General features: G+C 43.5%; 1 protein-coding gene across 2 annotated transcripts in view; it reads right to left on the bottom strand.

Moving 5' to 3' along the window:
* Positions 1-19,749, bottom strand: part of LOC122941440 (ovostatin-like) — a 114,306-nt gene that overhangs the window by 21,164 nt on the left and 73,393 nt on the right. For both annotated transcript variants that reach the window (XM_044298706.1, XM_044298707.1), the window contains 9 exons: positions 15,061-15,144; positions 11,796-11,972; positions 9,501-9,579; positions 9,135-9,294; positions 6,626-6,703; positions 4,027-4,186; positions 1,582-1,790; positions 1,270-1,485; positions 338-462 (listed from right to left, as the gene is read on the bottom strand). In XM_044298706.1, the coding sequence (XP_044154641.1) occupies positions 338-462; positions 1,270-1,485; positions 1,582-1,790; positions 4,027-4,186; positions 6,626-6,703; positions 9,135-9,294; positions 9,501-9,579; positions 11,796-11,972; positions 15,061-15,144 (1,288 nt within the window). The remainder of the gene's footprint in view (positions 1-337; positions 463-1,269; positions 1,486-1,581; positions 1,791-4,026; positions 4,187-6,625; positions 6,704-9,134; positions 9,295-9,500; positions 9,580-11,795; positions 11,973-15,060; positions 15,145-19,749) is intronic.

The following is a 19,749-nucleotide window of genomic DNA, read 5'->3' as shown; positions in this document are numbered from 1 at the left end:
TGTCCAGTATTTAGTAAATGATGCCCTATCCTCAGGATAGGCTATCATTAGCTGATTAATGAAGGTTTCACAACTCACATCCCTGCCAATCAGCTCTTAGATGTACCTCTGTCTTTGGAAGTCAGTGCTGGAACCACAAAGCACCACTCATTCTGTGGAGGCAATCAACACTTGCTTCCAGGTTTCTCCACATTTTACAGATGATTTATGAGGATCTGAACACCCTGTGGTCAATTTATATGAGGGCCTTTCTAATAAAATAGCATTGTCAAGTGGACAACGCCTTTAAAATACAATATTTTGGCATAGAGTCAGTATTGTGCCTGCAGAGACTTACATGGAACAGATATCAGTGTAAATAACTGGAGCTACACCTTCAGTACAGGTTTCAGCCCGTGTAGTAACATTCAGTGTGAATGAGCTGTCTTCATTTGATATCCTGGTGTTGAATTTCGATGTTATCTAGATAGAGAAACATACAGTTACTACTTGAAGGTGTTGTTGGTAATTGACAAATTCATACATCCCAACATGTCAAACCCTATTCGAAGAAGGGTAAAAGCCCTGCCGCCGATCCACACAGAAAAGCTTCCCAGAAACACTAGCTTTGGGGCACATTTGCATCGGTAAAATAGGAACAATTTGGAGTCATGCATATTCAATAAATGGTTATGCAGGGAAACTACAGTAATATTCTGATTGTCCCAACATTCATTAAAACAAAGATAAACTCATCTCTTTCTGTCGAACAACATCTAGTATAAGAAAGGTCTATTTTTGTTCTAGGGTTTTAGTTACCAACTTGTGCCTTTCCAGCTATTGCAAAACTATAGCTCTGTCCATGCCCTGTCAATTGTCTATGGTGTGGCAGAACTACCACCTGACCGCCGGCTTCTTGTCCTGAGAATCAGGCAGACAGAGTAGATAAAAAAAGTCACTGGATTGCGCCAGTGTGGATGGAAACCTTACAGGGTTTCTGTCAAGTTCTGCTGTGGCAAGTGAATTTCTAGAATTTTTGGGGCGTTCGTTGTCTTTTTCTCTTAGCAAGCTGATGTGGACAAGTATATTGGTTTCCTTCAGCTAGCCATGCCTCTTTTAGAATTGGCGGAATAAACTATCAGCAGTCAAAGAGGCATGGCATTGACCCAAGACATACAGACTTACAGAGACCTGACCTTTGTATGGGGCATGGAAATTTATGGTGCCTGCCCTAAGATGTGATAATAAAAGTATGAATACAGTATATGGTCACTTTGATTGCAATCTTACCTGTGTGAGGAAGTTGCCTGTCCCAGTGGCGGAAAGTTTGATTATCTCAAATACAACGGGCAGGTTCACTCTATGAACCACCATCTTGTTTTCTGAGTTTACATTTATTCGGGCAACTTCCTTATCTCCTTGACTCACAATAACCTCAAAATCGGTGCCCTTGACATTGACCAGTCTACCAAACTCAGTCATGGCTTCAACGCCCGATGCTGTATCCTAAAGGAAATAGGCAATATCGACTTACTCTTCCAGTTTGCTTTTTAAGAAGCTGACAATATATACAGTATTCTGGATTGTTCGTCCTTTGATTACCAGTGAGGATGAGTAACCACCCCTGGAATTCTGACACTGAGACAGCCATGTTGCTGCTTGGCCAAGCAAATTAAGATCTTGATTTTCTTTGGGGCCCTTGATCATACCCAACATCATGTTTGCTGTGATGTCCACGTTTGCTGAAAGGCACTTGTAATAAAGTGTCCTTCCTGGGGGTGAGTTTTCACGTTGCCAGTGTACTGTCCCACCTAAAAGGTAAGACAATATGAGATGGGCATAAACAAGACATTTTAGTAAATCCACCTTTACTCCTAAGACTCACTTGAACTGATTTTAATAGGTATGTATAAATGCTCTGTTTATGAATAGAATTCCCATCTAGCCTCGGGGTTGGGCACATATTTTTCTATTAACTTTGGAAGTAGTCCCCCGGTCCCCGATCAGCTGTTTGAAGAGACAGCGGTGCTCGTGGCCTTCTCGCTGTTTCCTGCAGGCCAGTGACGTCACGACTAGTAATACTGGCCTGGGCCCAGCTCCTTTGAAGTGAATACGGGCTGAGCCACTTCCAGGCCAGTGATAATAGTCTTCATATCACTGGCCTGTGGGAAACAGTGAGAAAGCCACAGCGCTACTGCGAGCACTGCTGTCTTCTCGAACCCCCACTGATCACATGGTGATGAACTATCATCAGTTATAAAAAGGTACAGAACCCCTTTGAGGTCCTCAAACTGAATTAAAGGGTTTATTCAGGACTTATATATTGATGACCAATCCTTAAGATATCTCTTCAATATCAGATCAATGAGGATCCAACTCCTGGCACCCCCACAATCAGCTGTTTTGGGCAGACCCTAGCGCCGGAAACTATACAGTGGATGGAAGACTCCATGCACTGTGTAGATTTCAACGCCGGCAGCTCACTTGAATGGGAGGCGAGCTACAGTACTTCTTACACAGTAAATGGAACCTTCTGCTTCCTGCGACGTTCACTGTGTAGTTCCCAGCACCGGTGGATTTCCAACACAACCGATTGGTTGAGGTGACGGGTGTCAGTACCCATCGTTCTGATATTGATGACTTATCCTGAAGATAGGCCATTAATATCTAATTTCCAGAAAACCCTTTTAATAACCTTGCAGGCAGGATGGACTGGTATTATATTGGTGGTATTGATGGCATATTTATTTGAGGGTATGGAGCCATATCGCTGTGGTCAAAAAGTCAGGCCTACATGCATGAGGCAAGTTTTTTAAATTGCATGAGTGTGCGGATAATTAATACAGCAGTTCTATCCACAAACCTTCAATAGCATGATTATTAATGGCCATGCATTTTTCAGGTATTATCGGCATAATCATGTAGTCAATTAACAATCTATATGAAAACCCTGCCCCTGGGGTTTTATCAGCCACATACGGCAGCTGCTACATGACAGTGTATGCTAGCTCTTTCCGTTTTACAGTAGGTCGCACAGTTTAGAGGTAGGGCTGGCCTTAGGAATGTGCGACCTATGCTCTCACACGGGGTACATCAGCTGCCCCTGCTGAAGGGGGCGCCACTGGTATTCTGAGGTATTTACTTATGCATTGCCTGGCACTACTACTTAGGCACTGCACAGTCTATTATTTTTACAGTTTATGTTGATTATAGGGGCACCGTGTAGAATTGTTATTAAGACAACTGAATGGAAGTGTTATTTGACCAACATATGGCAGTATTATGTGGTTACTATCCTCTAGTGATATATTCTTAAGCATCTTTTCTTAGAATCTCTCTTGTGACTTCCTTCTTTATTCTTTCTCGAAATGTTTGAATATGGTAACAACTGGATGCTAGTATAACAATAAAACAGGTGCTCTTTCAGGTGGATTTTTGGGACCCAGAGCATTCCACAAAACCACCTTAATTACATGGCAGATGGGGAAAGTTTGTAATATATTTACCTCCCTAAACTTTCGTGGATCAGTCTACCATGAACCCCATTCTCCTTTGAAAATCCAGGTTCTGCTCACATCATGTCCTTTACCAGTTTTCCGGCTTGGGCTTTAGACAGGATGTCACTTATGCTGTGATTTGAGTCAAAACTGTTCCTCTTCCTGGCGCATGCGCACACTTAATCCACTTCATCTGCGCATGCACCAAGAAAAGGTATAGTTCTGGCTCTATCCACAAAGGAAATGACTTCCCATCCACAGCCCAGGATGAAAACCTGGTAAAGGACGTGACGTCAGCGGAAGCTGGCTTTTCAGAGGAGGAGCGTTACGTGACCAGTTTCCTGGGTGGCCCATCCATACAACTTCGAAATGGTAAGTATATTACAAACTTTCTTCTGCGGGCAAGTTATGTGTAATAAAGGTGGACTTGTGGGGTCCGCTTGGTCCATAAAACCGATTTATCATTTTACCGGGGCATCATCAGCTGATGGTCATATCATAGCTGAGGTTATAGTGTATTTCACTTAGAAAAGAAATGCCATAGGTTTACCTTCAGCAACAGCCCGCTGTAACACAAGGTTGTGCAAGTTGTTGACCATTGGTAGATTAGCACGAGCCGCAGCATGGTATAAATAGGCAAGTGTATAAGTATCCAGAGATGATAAATCAGCTGCCTGGAGACACTTCAGACCACCTTGTAACAATGGCTCCTGTAAGAAATATGTAATATGAGATACAGCCTGACATGTCCTACTGTGCCCATGTGGATCATTATTTGTGGCCAAGTTATGAAAAAAAACAAAAAAGGCACACACAAAAAAGAAAAAAAAAAAACACGACGACCTACACTCACCTAAAGAATTATTAGGAACACCATACTAATACTGTGTTGGACCCCCTTTTGCCTTCAGAACTGCCTTAATTCTGCGTGGCATTGATTCAACAAGGTGCTGATAGCATTCTTTAGAAATGTTGGCCCATATTGATAGGATAGCATCTTGCAGTTGATAGAGATTTGAGGGATGCACATCCAGGGCACGAAGATGCTCTATTGGGTTGAGATCTGGTGACTGTGGGGGCCATTTTAGTACAGTGAACTCATTGTCATGTTCAAGAAACCAATTTGAAATGATTCGAGCTTTGTGACATGGTGCATTATCCTGCTGGAAGTAGCCATCAGAGGATGGGTACATGGTGGTCATGAAGGGATGGACATGGTCAGAAACAATGCTCAGGTAGCCCGTGGCATTTAAACGATGGCCAATTGGCACTAAGGGGCGTAAAGTGTGCCCAGAAAACATCCCCCACACCATTACACCACCACCACCAGCCTGCACAGTGGTAACAAGGCATGATGGATACATGTTCTCATTCTGTTTACGCCAAATTCAGACTCTACCATTTAAATGTCTCAACAGAAATCGAGACTCATTAGACCAGGCAACATTTTTCCAGTCTTCAACAGTCCAATTTTGGTGAGCTCGTGCAAATTGTAGCCTCTTTTTCCTATTTGTAGTGGAGATGAGTGGTACCCGGTGGGTCTTCTGCTGTTGTAGCCCATCCGCCTCAAGGTTGTGCGTGTTGTGGCTTCACAAATGCTTTGCTGCATACCTCTGTTGTAACGAGTGGTTATTTCAGTCAACGTTGCTCTTCTATCAGCTTGAATCAGTCGGCCCATTCTCCTCTGACCTCTAGCATCAACAAGGCATTTTCGCCCACAGGACTGCCGCATACTGGAGGTTTTTCACTTTTCACAACATTCTTTGTAAACCCTAGAAATGGTTGTGCGTGAAAATCCCAGTAACTGAGCAGATTGTGAAATACTCAGACCGGCCCGTCTGGCACCAACAACCATGTCACGCTCAAAGTTGCTTAAATCACCTTTCTTTCCCATTCTGACATTCAGTTGGGCGTTCAGGAGATTGTCTTGACCAGGACCACAACCCTACATGCATTAAAGCAACTGTAGCAACCCTACAGCAATGTGATTGGTTGACTAGATAATCGCATTAATGAGAAATAGAACAGGTGTTCCTAATAATTCTTTAGGCGAGTGTATTTCTTGGATCAACTTCCTTATTTCCAGTAAAACGTGTAACATCTGAAATTTATAGTTTAGGATTCTTAAAAATGACAAAACTATATGCTCTGCCTTACTCTTTTGTCTGTCTTTTATGGCAGCTTACTGGCATTAAGGAAAGGTTTTTAATGTGAACCTTTCGCCAACATAACAGTCCCCCAACCTGGAGTACCTTACAGCTCTGTACCCCATGGATGTGTTGTGTTACTTTGTCTGATGGCTCATTTTGTAGAAAAACATGTTTATTCTCCCCACATGCTGTATAGAAATGTTGAAGTCAAGATGGCAGCGGACCTCAAGCTTGAAGTCAATCTTGCCGCACTCCCATACCATTTCTTCAGTAATGATGGACTTCTCTCAGTTTGTTTAAGTTAGACACAATGCGTCTGAACATGTGCTATTGCCTATTGTCTAGTGTTTTTGGAGCCTGAGCAGTGAGCCTTTGAAACCAGTTTCTCAGCACTTGGGCTCACTGCGCAGGCACCAAAAACACTAGACGATGTCAGGCATATTGAGTCTGACTGAGTGGACCTCACTCTCCAAGTCAAGCTTTCCACACTCCCATCCTGTGTCTTCAGCCTTGATGAACATCACTTTAGGTTGTTTAAGTCATGATACGCCTGACGCACATGCGCCATTGTCAGTCTCAGAGCCTCCCTGTGCAGGCACCAAAAACACCAGACGAAGCTGTATGCTTGGAATCCCAGGTGCATCAAGTCTGACTGAGAGTCGTCCATCGAGGCTGAGCATGAGATCTCTTGCCCCCTTCTCTGCAAAGTTAGCCATCGGATAAAGTTGCCAAAAACATCCATGAGGACTTGATGAACAGGGCTGTAAAGTGGTCACGGGTTTCCTTTAATAATGTTCTACATAGTACATTAGTAAAGGGCGGTGCAACTGGATGGTACTGTAGGATGATAGTAAAATCCCTTGTGGATTATTTTACTGAAAGAATAGTTGCAATTTAGAAAAAATCAAGAAACACTGAAAAAAATTAAGCAGAAAAATGATAACCCTTCTAGTTCTTACAATACGTTGCTGTGTGTCTCCCATCTTATACCTTACTCACCCCATTGCTGTACGGCTCATCTACTATTAATCGTATTACCATATACGCTGTAAAATGGGTATAAGTATTCTTATTATCCTATGAGAAGAAGAAAATTGTACAGTTAAGCACTGATTAGCCCAATGGTCCAAGTTAACCCCACCCCGATTCAGTGATTTTTATTTTCTTTTTTTTCTTTTTTTTTTGACTCCCTGCCTTCCCAGAGCCATAACGTTTTATGTATTTTACCTTCACAGAGCTAAATAAGGGATTGTTTTTTTGTTGTTGTTGGACAAGTTGTACTTTCTAATGACACCCTTTAAAGGGTTTCTGTCACTAGACTTTTCACTATTAAACTGGCTGACATTAGCGATGTGCTAATGTCAGCTGCACCTAACTATGCTATTCTTGTGATTATTCATGCCCCCGTTACTGCAGAATTCTTACTTTTATAATATGCAAATTAGCCTTTAGGAGGAGGGGGGGGGGGGGGCGTTGCTCCTGCTCCTAGGGGCTTCGTTCTCCCACCTCATTACACACCCTCCAAGTCCTGATTGACAGGCCCAGGCAGCGTTCACATCCTCCTGCCGGCCCTGTTCTCTGGGGAAATCTTGCGTGGTTCAGTATTCGGCTCAGGAGCGGTGAGGAAGCTGGCAGCTCACTGCGCCTGTGCCGAATACTGAACCACGCAAGATTTCCCCAGAGCACAGGGCCGGCAGGAGGATGTGAACGCTGCCTGGGCCTGTCAATCAAGACTCGGAGGGTGTGTAATGAGGTGGGAGAACGAAGCCCCTAGGAGCAGGAGCAACGCCCCCCCCCCCTCCTCCTAAAGGCTAATTTGCATATTATAAAAGTAAGAATTCTGCAGTAACGGGGGCATGAATAATCACAAGAATAGCCTAGTTAGGTGCAGCTGACATTAGCACATCGCTAATGTCAGCCAGTTTAATATTATATGCAATGTAGTGGGAACCTGGAAAAAACAATCCAAATGAGGTGGAATGGGGAAGTTGAGATTTGCAGGGCAATCTGTAGTTTGTATTGATACCATTTTGGGGTGTGTATGACTTTATGATAATTTTGTATTCAGTTTTTGAAGTGAAGATACCAAAAAATGGCAAATCAGCCATTGTGAGTTTTTTTTTTTCATTACGGCATTCACTGTACGCGATAAATACATTTATATTTTAATAGTTTGGGCATTTTGGGAAGCGATGATAGCTATGATGTTTATTTTTAATTGTTTGTTTTTATTTTTAATATGGGAAAAGGGGGTGGTTTGAATTTGTATTGCTTTTTATATTTTTTTAACCCTTTGAGGACCAAGGAAGGGACGTATTTGTCCATTGTTTTTAATTGCCTGTATAATCTGATTAAGAACTTAAAATACTTTTTTTTTTTTTGGTTTGAGTCAAAATATTAGTTCTTATCAACAAATGGATCTAGCTTTATTTATTGTTCAAATACATTCTTAAAGGTAAAAAAATATAATTATTTTTATATTGATGACTGTAATCTTATGATCCTCAAAGGGCTAAAACTTTTATCTTTTTTTTACATTTATTTTCAGCCCCCCTTAAGGGACATCGTCTGATCTCTTCTCCCATAGACTGCAACGATTTAGCATTGCAAACTATGGGAGATTCACTATGTTTGATACAAACTTTGCTAATCACGAACTGTTTAAAACAACAGGCAGTCAGTGATTATGAGCGCCAGCCCAGCTCCTGAGTGGGCACATAAAGACCTGACATCTGTCGTATATGTATAGCGGATCTGGGGAGGGGTTAAAGGGGTTATCCAGCCCATAATATTGATGACTTATCCTCAGGATATTTCATCAATATCTGATCGGCGAGGGTCCGATACCTGGCACCTCCGCCGATCAGCTACATTGCATTTTGTCTCGGAAGTGCGTTGTAATACAGATGCCCGCTCCTATAATTACACTACGCTCCATTAGAGACGAGATGTAGTGTGATGACGAGGAAGCAGTGCTTGCTAGGAGCAGCGCCTCTTCGTCTCACAGCTGATTGGTCGGGGTCCCAGGTGTCAGTTCCCCGCCGATCTGATATTGATGACCTATCCTGAGGATAGGTCATCAATATTATTGGCTGGACAACCCCTTTAAAGATGTTTTTTGATACATTTATATTGATGGCCTATTCTCAGTATGGGCTATCAATATCTGATCAGCAGGAATCGGACACCCCACATAACTGGAGATCATTGTCAAGATGTATTGTTGTGACTGAGGTACTGGAACTACACGCCGCCGCCACCACTTGTGTAGTGGACAGAGCTGGTTACTGCAGTACTGCTCCCATTGAAGTGACTATTGCAGTAACCAGCTCAACGTAATGGATGGGGCTGTGTAGTTCAGGTGCTAGAGCTACTGCAGAACGGCTGATTGCTTGGATGACGTGTGTCGGACCCCTAACAATCTGATAATCATGGTCTATCCTGTTCACGCAACAAATTGCTCTGAAATTGAAAACTGTAATTATGTCTACACGATCATGGAATTTACCTGGTCCTGGATTGTGAAAAACGACCCTTTGGGATGGAAACAGCCAGTTTCCAAGTTTTGTTCTTTGCCCATTAGTAGCAGTGTCTGTTTCTGGATGTCCGTATCCACATAAGTAATTGATTTGATCAGCTCAAATGCCCAGAACGTATTTATGTTCAACCTGAAACAAAAACGACAGGGGCACCAAAGTCACAAAACCACGACGGCCTCGTTTACGACACCTAGTGTCGACAAAAAGTGAAGCGCTGCTTCCGTATTGGCTACTATGAGCCATAACTTTGGCTTTCCCAATTTTTCAGCCATGTGGTCCTGAGACCTTTGATGCAGCACACTGACATTAGGCCAAATATATCACTTTGCCCTTACCAAGAATTCAGCACAGTGGAACTGCGGAAGACAGAGTAGTAGCCATCGAACTGTCTGCACCCAAGCTGTCGAGCATATTCTAAACATAAAAAAGACCAATTAAAACAGGGCCTAATGTTCCATTTACATGTGGAATAGATTCAGAAGTTGATCCTTACTGCGAAAGCATTGTTTGGTAAGAACACTTGACATGTTCTTCTCTCATTTAAAGGGGTATTTCCATCTCAGACACTTATGGCCTATCCATGGGTCCCACCTCTGGGACCTACACTTATCTCTAGAACAGGACCTCCCTGTCCTATCCTGCCCCTGGATGCTACTGCCAGAGGTGGTGGGGACCATAAAGGCAGCCGAGCAGGCTACTCTAGGCTATTTCCATAGCTCTCATACAAGTAAATGGTAGTTATCGAAACTACTGTAGCAGCACAACTATTTCCATAGTCCTGATGACCTCATTATTTTGCAAGGGAGGAAACATTGCCTTGGGAGAGCTTTAAAGGGGTTATCCCACAAATGTAAAACTTATTTAATAACTCTGGAGGACGTTTTTCCCTTACAGTGGGTGGGCAGCAGCTCACATGAGACAATCAAGCAACTGCATTTTTCAGGATGCATTGTAATTAGTTCTTGTTAACCCTTTCCTCCACTGCATAGAAAATAATCCCTTACATTTAGCCTCAGAGATACATATAGTATGTAAGGCCCCCACAATTTCCTTGTCCACCATCCAAGTAGGGATGAATGAAGAAAAAGAGTCTGGTCCGCTTCACCTACATCACTATGAGATTACTGAGGGGAGCAGGGAAGCTACTGAGCATGTTAGGCCATCACCAAATGCATCAGAAGGTAGACCAAAAGGATAAACAGCAGGGGCGCTGCCAGAGAGGAAAATGTCCTGTACATAAAAATTAAAAAAACTATATTTTTATTGCATGTATAGTGCAATAATACTTTATTTGCAAAGCCCTATCCATTGCATCATAATACTTTTTGTGGGATAACTCCTTTAAGTCAAAAGTCTCCATTCTTCTTCCAGCTCTGCTGCAAAGTTGTTTACTTGGTGCAACGGTAGACAATACAATCAGGTCCATAAATATTGGGACATAGACACAATTCTAACATTTTTGGCTCTATACACCACCACAATGGATTGGAAATTAAACAAACAAGATGTGCTTTACCTGCAGACTGTCAGCTTTAATTTGAGGGTAATTGGGATAATGAGGGAATAACACACACCTGGCCATGGAACAGATGAGAAGCCAATTGTCCCATTACATTTGGTCTCTTAACAAGTGGGAGGCACATATGCAAACTGTTGTAGATCCTGCACCGTTCACCTGATTTGGATGTAAATACCCTCAAATTACAGCTGACAGTCTCATAAATGTGTGCCGGACGTTCCATGCATTTGGTACCGCAATTTGCAAGGGCAGTATCCATGCGGATTCTGTAGATGGATCCAGACCCATTCAACTTGAATGGGTCCGTGATTCGTCCACAACGCAAAAAAATTGAAAAAGTTCTATTTTTTTTGCAGTGCGGAGACATAGAGGGTAACCCCACGGAAGCACTCAATTGAATGGGTCCGCATCCATGGGGCCGTAAATGGCGGACCTGCTGTTTGCGGGCTGCAATATGGGCCCGGCCGACACACGTTCGTGTGCATGAGGCCTAAATGTGCCCCAAGCTCTTTGTAGTCCAATTTTACAATTTCAACTACCAAGCTACAGAGCCTTCTTAAGGAATCCAACAGCAAAATAACTTGACATGTTCCACTGGACGCCATATAGACGGATGTACGGTAGTATTTGCCAAGCCAACAGCTGACACACTACCCTTATAATCTACCATGCCACACTGGGCACGCTGATGTAGGTGTGCTATATTAATGATGTAGTGTGCCCCTCTGGATAGCTTGACGAATGCTGCATCATATATCCACCAAAGCTGGCACCTTAGTGTGTGGTGGCTGCACAGCACCAAACTGAGAAAGCAGTATCGGGTGTACCGGCTTCATGACAGTATGCATGGGCCCTGAAGGTGACCATACACAGGAGATAGAACTCCTGCACTTTCCAAAGCTGCAGATTTTGAGGAGACTAGCCACTAATCTCATCCGTATAGGGGCCTCTCCACTCTCTCCCCCGACGTCTGATATAACTGCATAGACATCTATGACTAACTTTGACTATTTCCGTCTTGTTCTGTAATATATCTATGCTGCTACTCTGCCCATATAAATGATGACCACGGGGCCATCCTTGGCACATCATCTTAGAAGGTCATACTTACGAACAGCGAGGTAACTTTTTGCTTTTTCATAAAGTTCATTATCTAAATCTCCAGTAGAGTTGAAATATTTTAGCATATGTGCAACGGCAATCATACTCCCCAGGCTTTGTTCACAGCATCCATCTGGCAAGTTCAGCAGATTGACCAGATTCTCCGCCACAAGTCCAACAGGGTCACCTGCATGTATTCAAAAATAGCATTGATGTGATATATGACTTAAAACAGACATAATTATTGGTGCATTTCAATACAAATCAAAAAGAACAAATCATCATCTAATATATTCATATATTTATATATCCACAGCGTCCCACTGCAAGTGTTAATGTCACTGTAGTTGGTGCATTTTATGTCCCATAGGCTGCATATGAATCGAGTGGGAGGTTCCTAGTTGACATTGCTAGGCAGGACTGGCTCCACCCTTTCCTCTCTGGCAGAAAGTGGGTCAGTGTAAGCCGTGGATCTGTAACACAGCTAAGGAGCAGGGCTGACCAGGGAATACTTCACTCTGTGGATTAGGCCTCATGAACACGACCATATCCCTTTTGCAGTCTGCAAAACTTGAACTGAAAAAGCATTTTGCAGCCAAGAATAGGACATGTTCTATCGTTTTGCGGAACGGTCACATGGCTGCGATCTTTTTTTTTTTTTTTGCGGACCCACAGAAATGAATGAGCCCGTGCACAGTCCACAAAAAAACGCAGATCAGAAATGGATACAAAATACGGTGAGCATGAGGCCATATAAGCAACACAATGACAGCATATGTGCCAGCCTTTGAGAGAATGAGCCACTGGAGACTACAGAATGTATAGCGGCTACAAAAGAGAAAGGTAACACATCTACATTGTGGCTACAGAGTTCCCTGCTGGCGGGAACAATAATATTCAGGTTCCCCATCATATGAAAAGGACAGAAATGCCCTCCGTTCAGACACTGCATTCCACTGAATATACAGGATATGTACACTGCTCAAAAAATTAAGGGAATACAAAAAGAACACAATGTAAGTCCAAGTCAATCACACTTCTGTGAAATCAACCTGTCCAGTTATGAAGCAACACTGATTGTGAATAAATTCCTCCTGCTGTTGTGCAAATTGACCAGACAGCAGATAGAAATGATAGGTAATTAGCAAGACAACCTTATAAAGGAATGGTTCTGCAGGTGGTGACCACAGACCATTTCTCTGTTCTCATCCTTTTTGGCTGTTGTTTTGGTCACTTTTGCATTTTGTCATTGCTCTCACCCGTAGAGGTAGCATGAGACGGTGTCTACAACCCTCAGAAGTTGCTCAGGTAGTGCAGCTCATCCAGGATGGCACATCAATGTGAGCTGTGGCAAGAAGGTTAGCTGTGTCCATCAGCACAGTGTCCAGAACATGGAGCAGATACTAGGAGACAGACCAGTACATCAGGAGATGTGGAGGGGGCCTTAGAAGGGCAACAACCCAACAGCAGGATCGCTACCTCCTCCTTTGTGCATGGAGGAACATGAGGAGCAGTGCTAGAGCCCTGCAAAATGATCTCCAGCAGGCCACTAATATCCATGTGTCTGCTCAAACTGTCAGAAACAGACTCCATGTGGGCCCGACGTCCAAAAGTAGGTGTTGTGCTTACAGCCCAACACTGTGCAGGGCGATTGGCATTTGCTAGAAAACACCAAGATTGGCAGATTCGACATTGACATGTGCTAGCCAGAGGTACCTTGACTGCCATTAGGTACCTGGATGAGATCCTCATACCAGTTGTGAAACCATATGCAGGTGCAGTGGGCCCTTGGTTCCTTCTGATGCATCACAATGCTTGGCGTCATGATGAAGGCATTCATGCTATGGACTGGCCTGCCTGTTCCCCTGAACTTAATCCAACCGAGCACATCTGGGACATCATGTCTCGTTCCATCCACAAACGCCACATTGCACCACAGACTGTCCAGGAGCTGACTGGTGCTTTAATCCAGGTCTTAGAGGGGATACCTCAGGAGAACATCCGATGCCCCATCAAGAGCATGTCCAGGCATCGTAGGGAAGTCATTCAGGCACGTGGAGGCCACACACACTACTGAGCCTCATTTCCTTGTCTTGAGGCATTTCCACTGAAGTTGAATCAGCCTGAAATTTGATTTTCCACTTTGATTTTGAGTATCATTCCAAATCCAGACATCCATGGGATATTAATTTTGATTTACATTGATCATTTTTATGTTTTACTCTTCTCAACGCATTCCACTATGTAATGAATAAAGATTTGCAACTGGAATATTTCATACATTGAGATCTAGGATGTGGTATTTTAGTGTTCCATCCCATACACAGCCTTGGGAACTGCACACACCAACTGTAAAGAGCACATTTAATATGAACAGAGCCTTAGAACTGCCTCAGTAAAGTAAAGTGGACTTGTTGTATAAAACCAGGTCTCATCCTTGAAGGCACCAACACCTGCATTGCCGTCACCCCATTCAAGGAACCCTGCCTCGCATCTAAAAAGTCATCTACACCAAGGGCACCCCACCTAACACAGAAGCCCCAAAATCAGGGTGTGCCGCAAAGGGAAGAAAGTGTTACTGTGACTGCATAGTGTAAAGAGCAAAACAGTGAGGACTGCCACCGTGAGTACTACTACTCCCATTCCTATCCAGATACCCTTTAAGATGCCATTGTACACAAACATTGTTCTTAAATGGATCCTTTAAGTCTGCTTTTTAGGGCACCACTCTTATCTTTAAACTGGATCTGATATGGCAGCTCATCCCCATTTACTATTAGGCTGCATTACCACAACCCATGGACAAAAGTGGATATGAACAGCATGGTTGTGTTGGTTGTGTGGCTTGAATATGAAGTCATATTTGTATGGAGTCTATTGGAGGAATTTACCAATCCTTGTGTACCAGTGATATGGCATAAAAAGTTGCACATTCTTGCACCAGCATCATTTGAGCAAAAAATAAAAAAATGACACATGCTACTATTCCAAAAAGTGGGCATGGCATGGGTGGAGCTTAATAGGAATAGGCGTGGCTTCCTGCAACCAGCAGAAGATAATTTAAATTAAATTGTGGTAGATTTAATATTCTGATGCATGTAGGGACAGAAATCTGCCTAATTTATCAAGAGGCCATTGCCTGTAAATTGAAGGGCATGGATCTGGACTTTACAACAAACAGCAGCAGTAAAAGTTAATAGAATAAAACTATAGCATCTGTAGTATATCCTACATGAGGATGGAAAGAAATATAGAAAACCCGAAAGTGAACTCACCTACGACAGTACAAAATAATTCATATGAATCTTCAACCAAGTTAGGTGGGATCTGTAGTGTAACTTCATTTTCAATGGTTGAACCTTAAAAAAAAACAAAATAGTTATTGATAGGGTATGCCATCACTTTCTGCCTGGTGGGGACTTGAGACCTCTATGATCCACAGAATGAAGGGACCTTAAGCCTCAGTCCCTAATATTGTCAATATTGGACCGGAGTCCCAAAGGTCGGATGCCCACTGATGACAATTTTATGGTATATCCTAGCATATACCGTACATTCTAAAGTAAGGATATTGCAGTATTTAGTAGAAGAATAATGGAAGAATAATTGAATTTTGGTCCTTCGTCATGAAGGACCAAAATTGTTAGATGGTCTGAAACGCGTTGACAAAACTGTCCTGCATTTGAAGATTTGAACCGCATGAATAAAGTTTTTCCTGCTACGACGTGGAGCTGGATTTTTTCTTCCATTATTCGTTTCAACCGCAACCAGGTGCAGTATCCTTGCTCGTCGAGCAGAGGAATAGGGGAGAGCCGCCTTTACTATTTTAGTAGAAGAATGTATGCATTAAAATGAGTACAAATGAAGGTAACAGAAATAATTTTAGTATAAAATGCATTCTGAAAGTCTTCAGACCCTTTCACGTTTCTTACATTTTGTTATGTTGCTCCTTGTGCTAAAATAGAGAAAAGTTCAAGTTTCTTCCTACACTCTCAGCACTCAATCGCTCATAATGAGAAAGTGTTAGAATCTTAGAAATTTTTGCTAATTTATTGAAAAGGAAAAAAACGTAATTTGGCATTGACATACGTATTCACACCTATTACCTAGGACTTAGTTTGGCAGTGATTACAACGTCCAGTCTTCTTGGGGATGATGCCACATGGTTTGCACACCTGGATTTGGGGATTTTTCTGCCATTCTTCTCTGCAGATCCTTTCAGCCTCTATCAGGTTGGAAGGGAACTGTCAGTAGACAGCAATCTTTAGGGTTTTGGCTGTGGCTGGGCCACTCAAGGACATTCAAAGACTTGTCCTTAAGCCACTCCTGTGTTGTCTTGGTTGTGTGCTTAGGGTCATTGTCTTGTTGGAAGTCTGAGGTCTGAATCTGATTTTCATTATGAATATCTCTGTTGTTTGCTCCATTCAGCTTTCCCTCAACTCTGACCAGTCTCCCTGTCCCAGCCACTAAAAAAACATCCCCACAGCATGATGCTGTCACCACAATACTTCCCTGCAGGACTAGTATTGGGCAGGTGATGACCAGTGAATGGTTTCCCTCCAAACACGATTCTTAGAGTTAATGGCAAAAAGTTCAATCTTGGTTCCATCAGACCAGAGAATCTGAGAATCCTTTAGGTGTTTTTTGTTTTGTTTTTGCAAATTTCCATGTACCTTTTGCTGAGGAGAATCTTCTTTCTGGCCACTCTGCCAGATTGGTGGAATGCTGCAGTGATGGTTCACCAGAATGCATTCCGTTCCATTTAATTGCATTCCCATGACGCACACAAAAGCGTTGCAAGCAGCGTTTTTGAGTACATCCTGGTATGCGGAGCAAGACGGATCCGTCATGACTCACAATGTAAGTCAATAGAGACGAATCAGTTTTGTATGACACAAAAGAAAACGTATCTGTCCCCCGCTGACTTACAATGGTTTTAGAGACAGATCCGTCATGGCTACTTTAGAGACAGTGGCGTAGCGTGGGTTGCCAGCACCCGGGGCAAGCCAAAAATTGCGCCCCCCCCCGCGCCTACCCCAGGCACGCCACTTTTAACAGATACTATAGTAGATCACTAGCAGTCCTATGTAACACCTCAGATAACACAGAGATAACTCTCTGAGTACAGATAATGTAGTAGATGGGTGTGAGGCCCCAGAATTCAGAACACACACAGTGTGACCTGAAGTCTGGGGCCAGAATGCGGCAGTATGGGCCAAATTCTCAATCTTCTCCCTCAACCCTACCATGAAACAGATATGTGGATGGACATTATTATTACAGTAGAATACCGCACCATACCTGTTACATCCAGTGACGTCTCCTGTGATGTAGACTCTCCTCGACGTCTTCATTCAGAGATAAGACCGCCATGATAACTTCTTTCAGCCGCTTCTCGTCTCTGCAGAGTTTCACCGAAAAAAATTTAGGTTCCTCACTTTACTATCATGCTCTCCTTCCTGGTGTCTCAACACTGTCATCCTGCTGCCCCCCAATACTGAGCTAAAGCCAGACAGATAGCTTTCATTCCCCATAATATTATTCCCCCTGTATATTATAATGGCCCCCTCTTTATTATTAATGTACTGGCCCCCTCTTTAATAACAAAGAGGGGGCCAGTACATTAATAATAAAGAGGGGCCATTACATTAATAATAAAGAGGGGGCCATTATATTAATAACAACGAGGGGGCCATTACATTAATAAAAAGAGGGGGCTATTACATTAGCAAAGAGGGGCCATTACATTAATAACAAAGAGGGGGATATTATATTAGCAAAGAGGGTGCCAGTACATTAATAACAAAGAGGGGGTCATTATATTAATAAAAAAGAGGGGGTCATTATATTAATAATAAAGAGGGGGTCATTACATTAATAACAAAAAGGGGGCCATTACATTAATAATAAAGAGGGGGGTCATTACATTAATAACAAAGAGGGGGTCATTATATTAATAATAAAGAGGGGGCCATTACATTAATAATAAAGAGGGGCCATTACATTATTAATAAAGAGGGGCCATTACATGAATAACAAAGAGGGGGCCATTACATTAATAATAAAGAGGGGGTCATTACATTAATAATAAAGAGGGGGCCATTATATTAATAACAAAGAGGGGGTCATTACATTAATAACAAAGAGGGGGTCATTACATTAATAACAAAGAGGGGGTCATTACATTAATAACAAAGAGGGGGTCATTACATTAATAATAAAGAGGGGGTCATTATATTAATAATGAAGAGGGGGTCATTACATTAATAGTAATGTACTGGCCCCCTCTTTATTATTAATATAATGCCCCCCTTTTTATTAATAATGTACTGGCCCCTCTTTATTATTAATATAATGCCCCCCTTTTTATTAATAATGTACTGGCCCCCTCTTTGCTAATGTAATGTCCCCCTCTTTGTTATTAATGTACTGGCACCCTCTTTGCTAATGTAATGTCCCCCTCTTTGTTATTAATGTACTGGCCCCCTCTTTGCTAATATAATGTCCCCCTCTTATTACTATGCCAATGCCATAGCCTTTCTGCTCCAGTCCTCTCCCACCCCCCATACTGCCCCCAGAGCCTCTGCACTGCAATTAGGAAAGGTAACATAAAAAAAAAATACTTACCCATCTCCATCCCTGCTTGTTCCCGCCGCAGGCAGTCACGAACGCCTCACTGTGCCTTCCTGCGCCGCGTCATCGCGTCATCTCGCGAGACCCGACGCAGGAGGTCACAGTGAGGTTATCGTGACCGAGTCATGCATCGCTCTACTGCCTTATAGGCTTCAGGCCACTAGGCCTGAAGCCTATGGGGCATAACGGAGGGGACGGGAGCCATAGGCTCCCGTAGCCCTCATTGAAATTTCGGCTGCCTGGCGCCCCCTGCAATTTGGCGCCCGGGGCAACGGCCCCTCCGTCCCCCCCCACGCTACGCCCCTGTTTAGAGATAATACAACCGGATCCGTTCATAATGGATGCAGACACTTGTATTATTAAGACGGACGAGTTTTTGCTGATCCGTGACAGAACCAGCAAAAACGCAGATGTGAAAGTAGCCTAACTCGACACAAAAAAATCCTTGATGCAAACTTTTTGCATCGAGGATTCGTTTAGACCATGTGACCACGGAGCGGGAGTGAAGTGCTTGCTATTACTCACCGCTCCGTGGTCTCCCGCTGGGTCACACCACGCTGCACTGTATCCTAACATACACACGTCGTCAGAATGTAGTGCACGTAAGCGTGCACTATGACCTGACGCTGTGTGACATCAGGAGGACAGTGCAGCGCATGAAGAAGAGGCTGAAAAATCTGTGGAGTGTTAGCGGCGCCCCTACAGGAAAGGTAAGTATTTTATTTCACTGGCGCTGGGGACTGATGGCTAGGAGGGCTGATGATGGCACTAGGGGGGAACCTAATGGCACTAGGGAGAAGCTGAAGGCACTGGAGCCATGGGAGCCTAATGGCATGGGGGGAGCCTGACCGCACGGGGGGGGGGGGACATGATAGCACTGGGGGAACTTGATGGCATGGGGGGGCTGATGGCACTGTAGGGAACCTGATGGCACTGGGGGGGGGAGTTGATGGCACTTGGGGGGGACTAATGGCACTGGGGGGAGCCTGATGGTGCTCAGGACTGATGGCACTTGGGGGGACCTGATGGCACTGAGGTGGGAAGCTGATGGCACTGGGGGAGCCTGATGGTGCTGAGGACTGATGGCACTTGGGGGGACCTGATGGCACTGAGGGGGGAAGCTGATGGCACTGGGGGAGCCTGATGGTGCTGAGGACTGATGAAATTGGGGGAGCCTGGTGGCGCTGAGGACTGATGGCAAGGGGGTATTGATAAGTTTTTATAAAGGAAAACTTTCTTTTAATTAGTTCTTATTAGAGTACTCAATTAATTGTTGGATTAATCGGTAGAATACTTGATTACAAAAATAATTAATAGCTTCAGCCCTACCC

This window comes from Bufo gargarizans, chromosome 6 (assembly GCF_014858855.1).
Source record: "Bufo gargarizans isolate SCDJY-AF-19 chromosome 6, ASM1485885v1, whole genome shotgun sequence".
NCBI classification, from domain to species: domain Eukaryota; kingdom Metazoa; phylum Chordata; class Amphibia; order Anura; family Bufonidae; genus Bufo; species Bufo gargarizans.
This window is presented reverse-complemented; position numbering and strand designations above follow the sequence as displayed.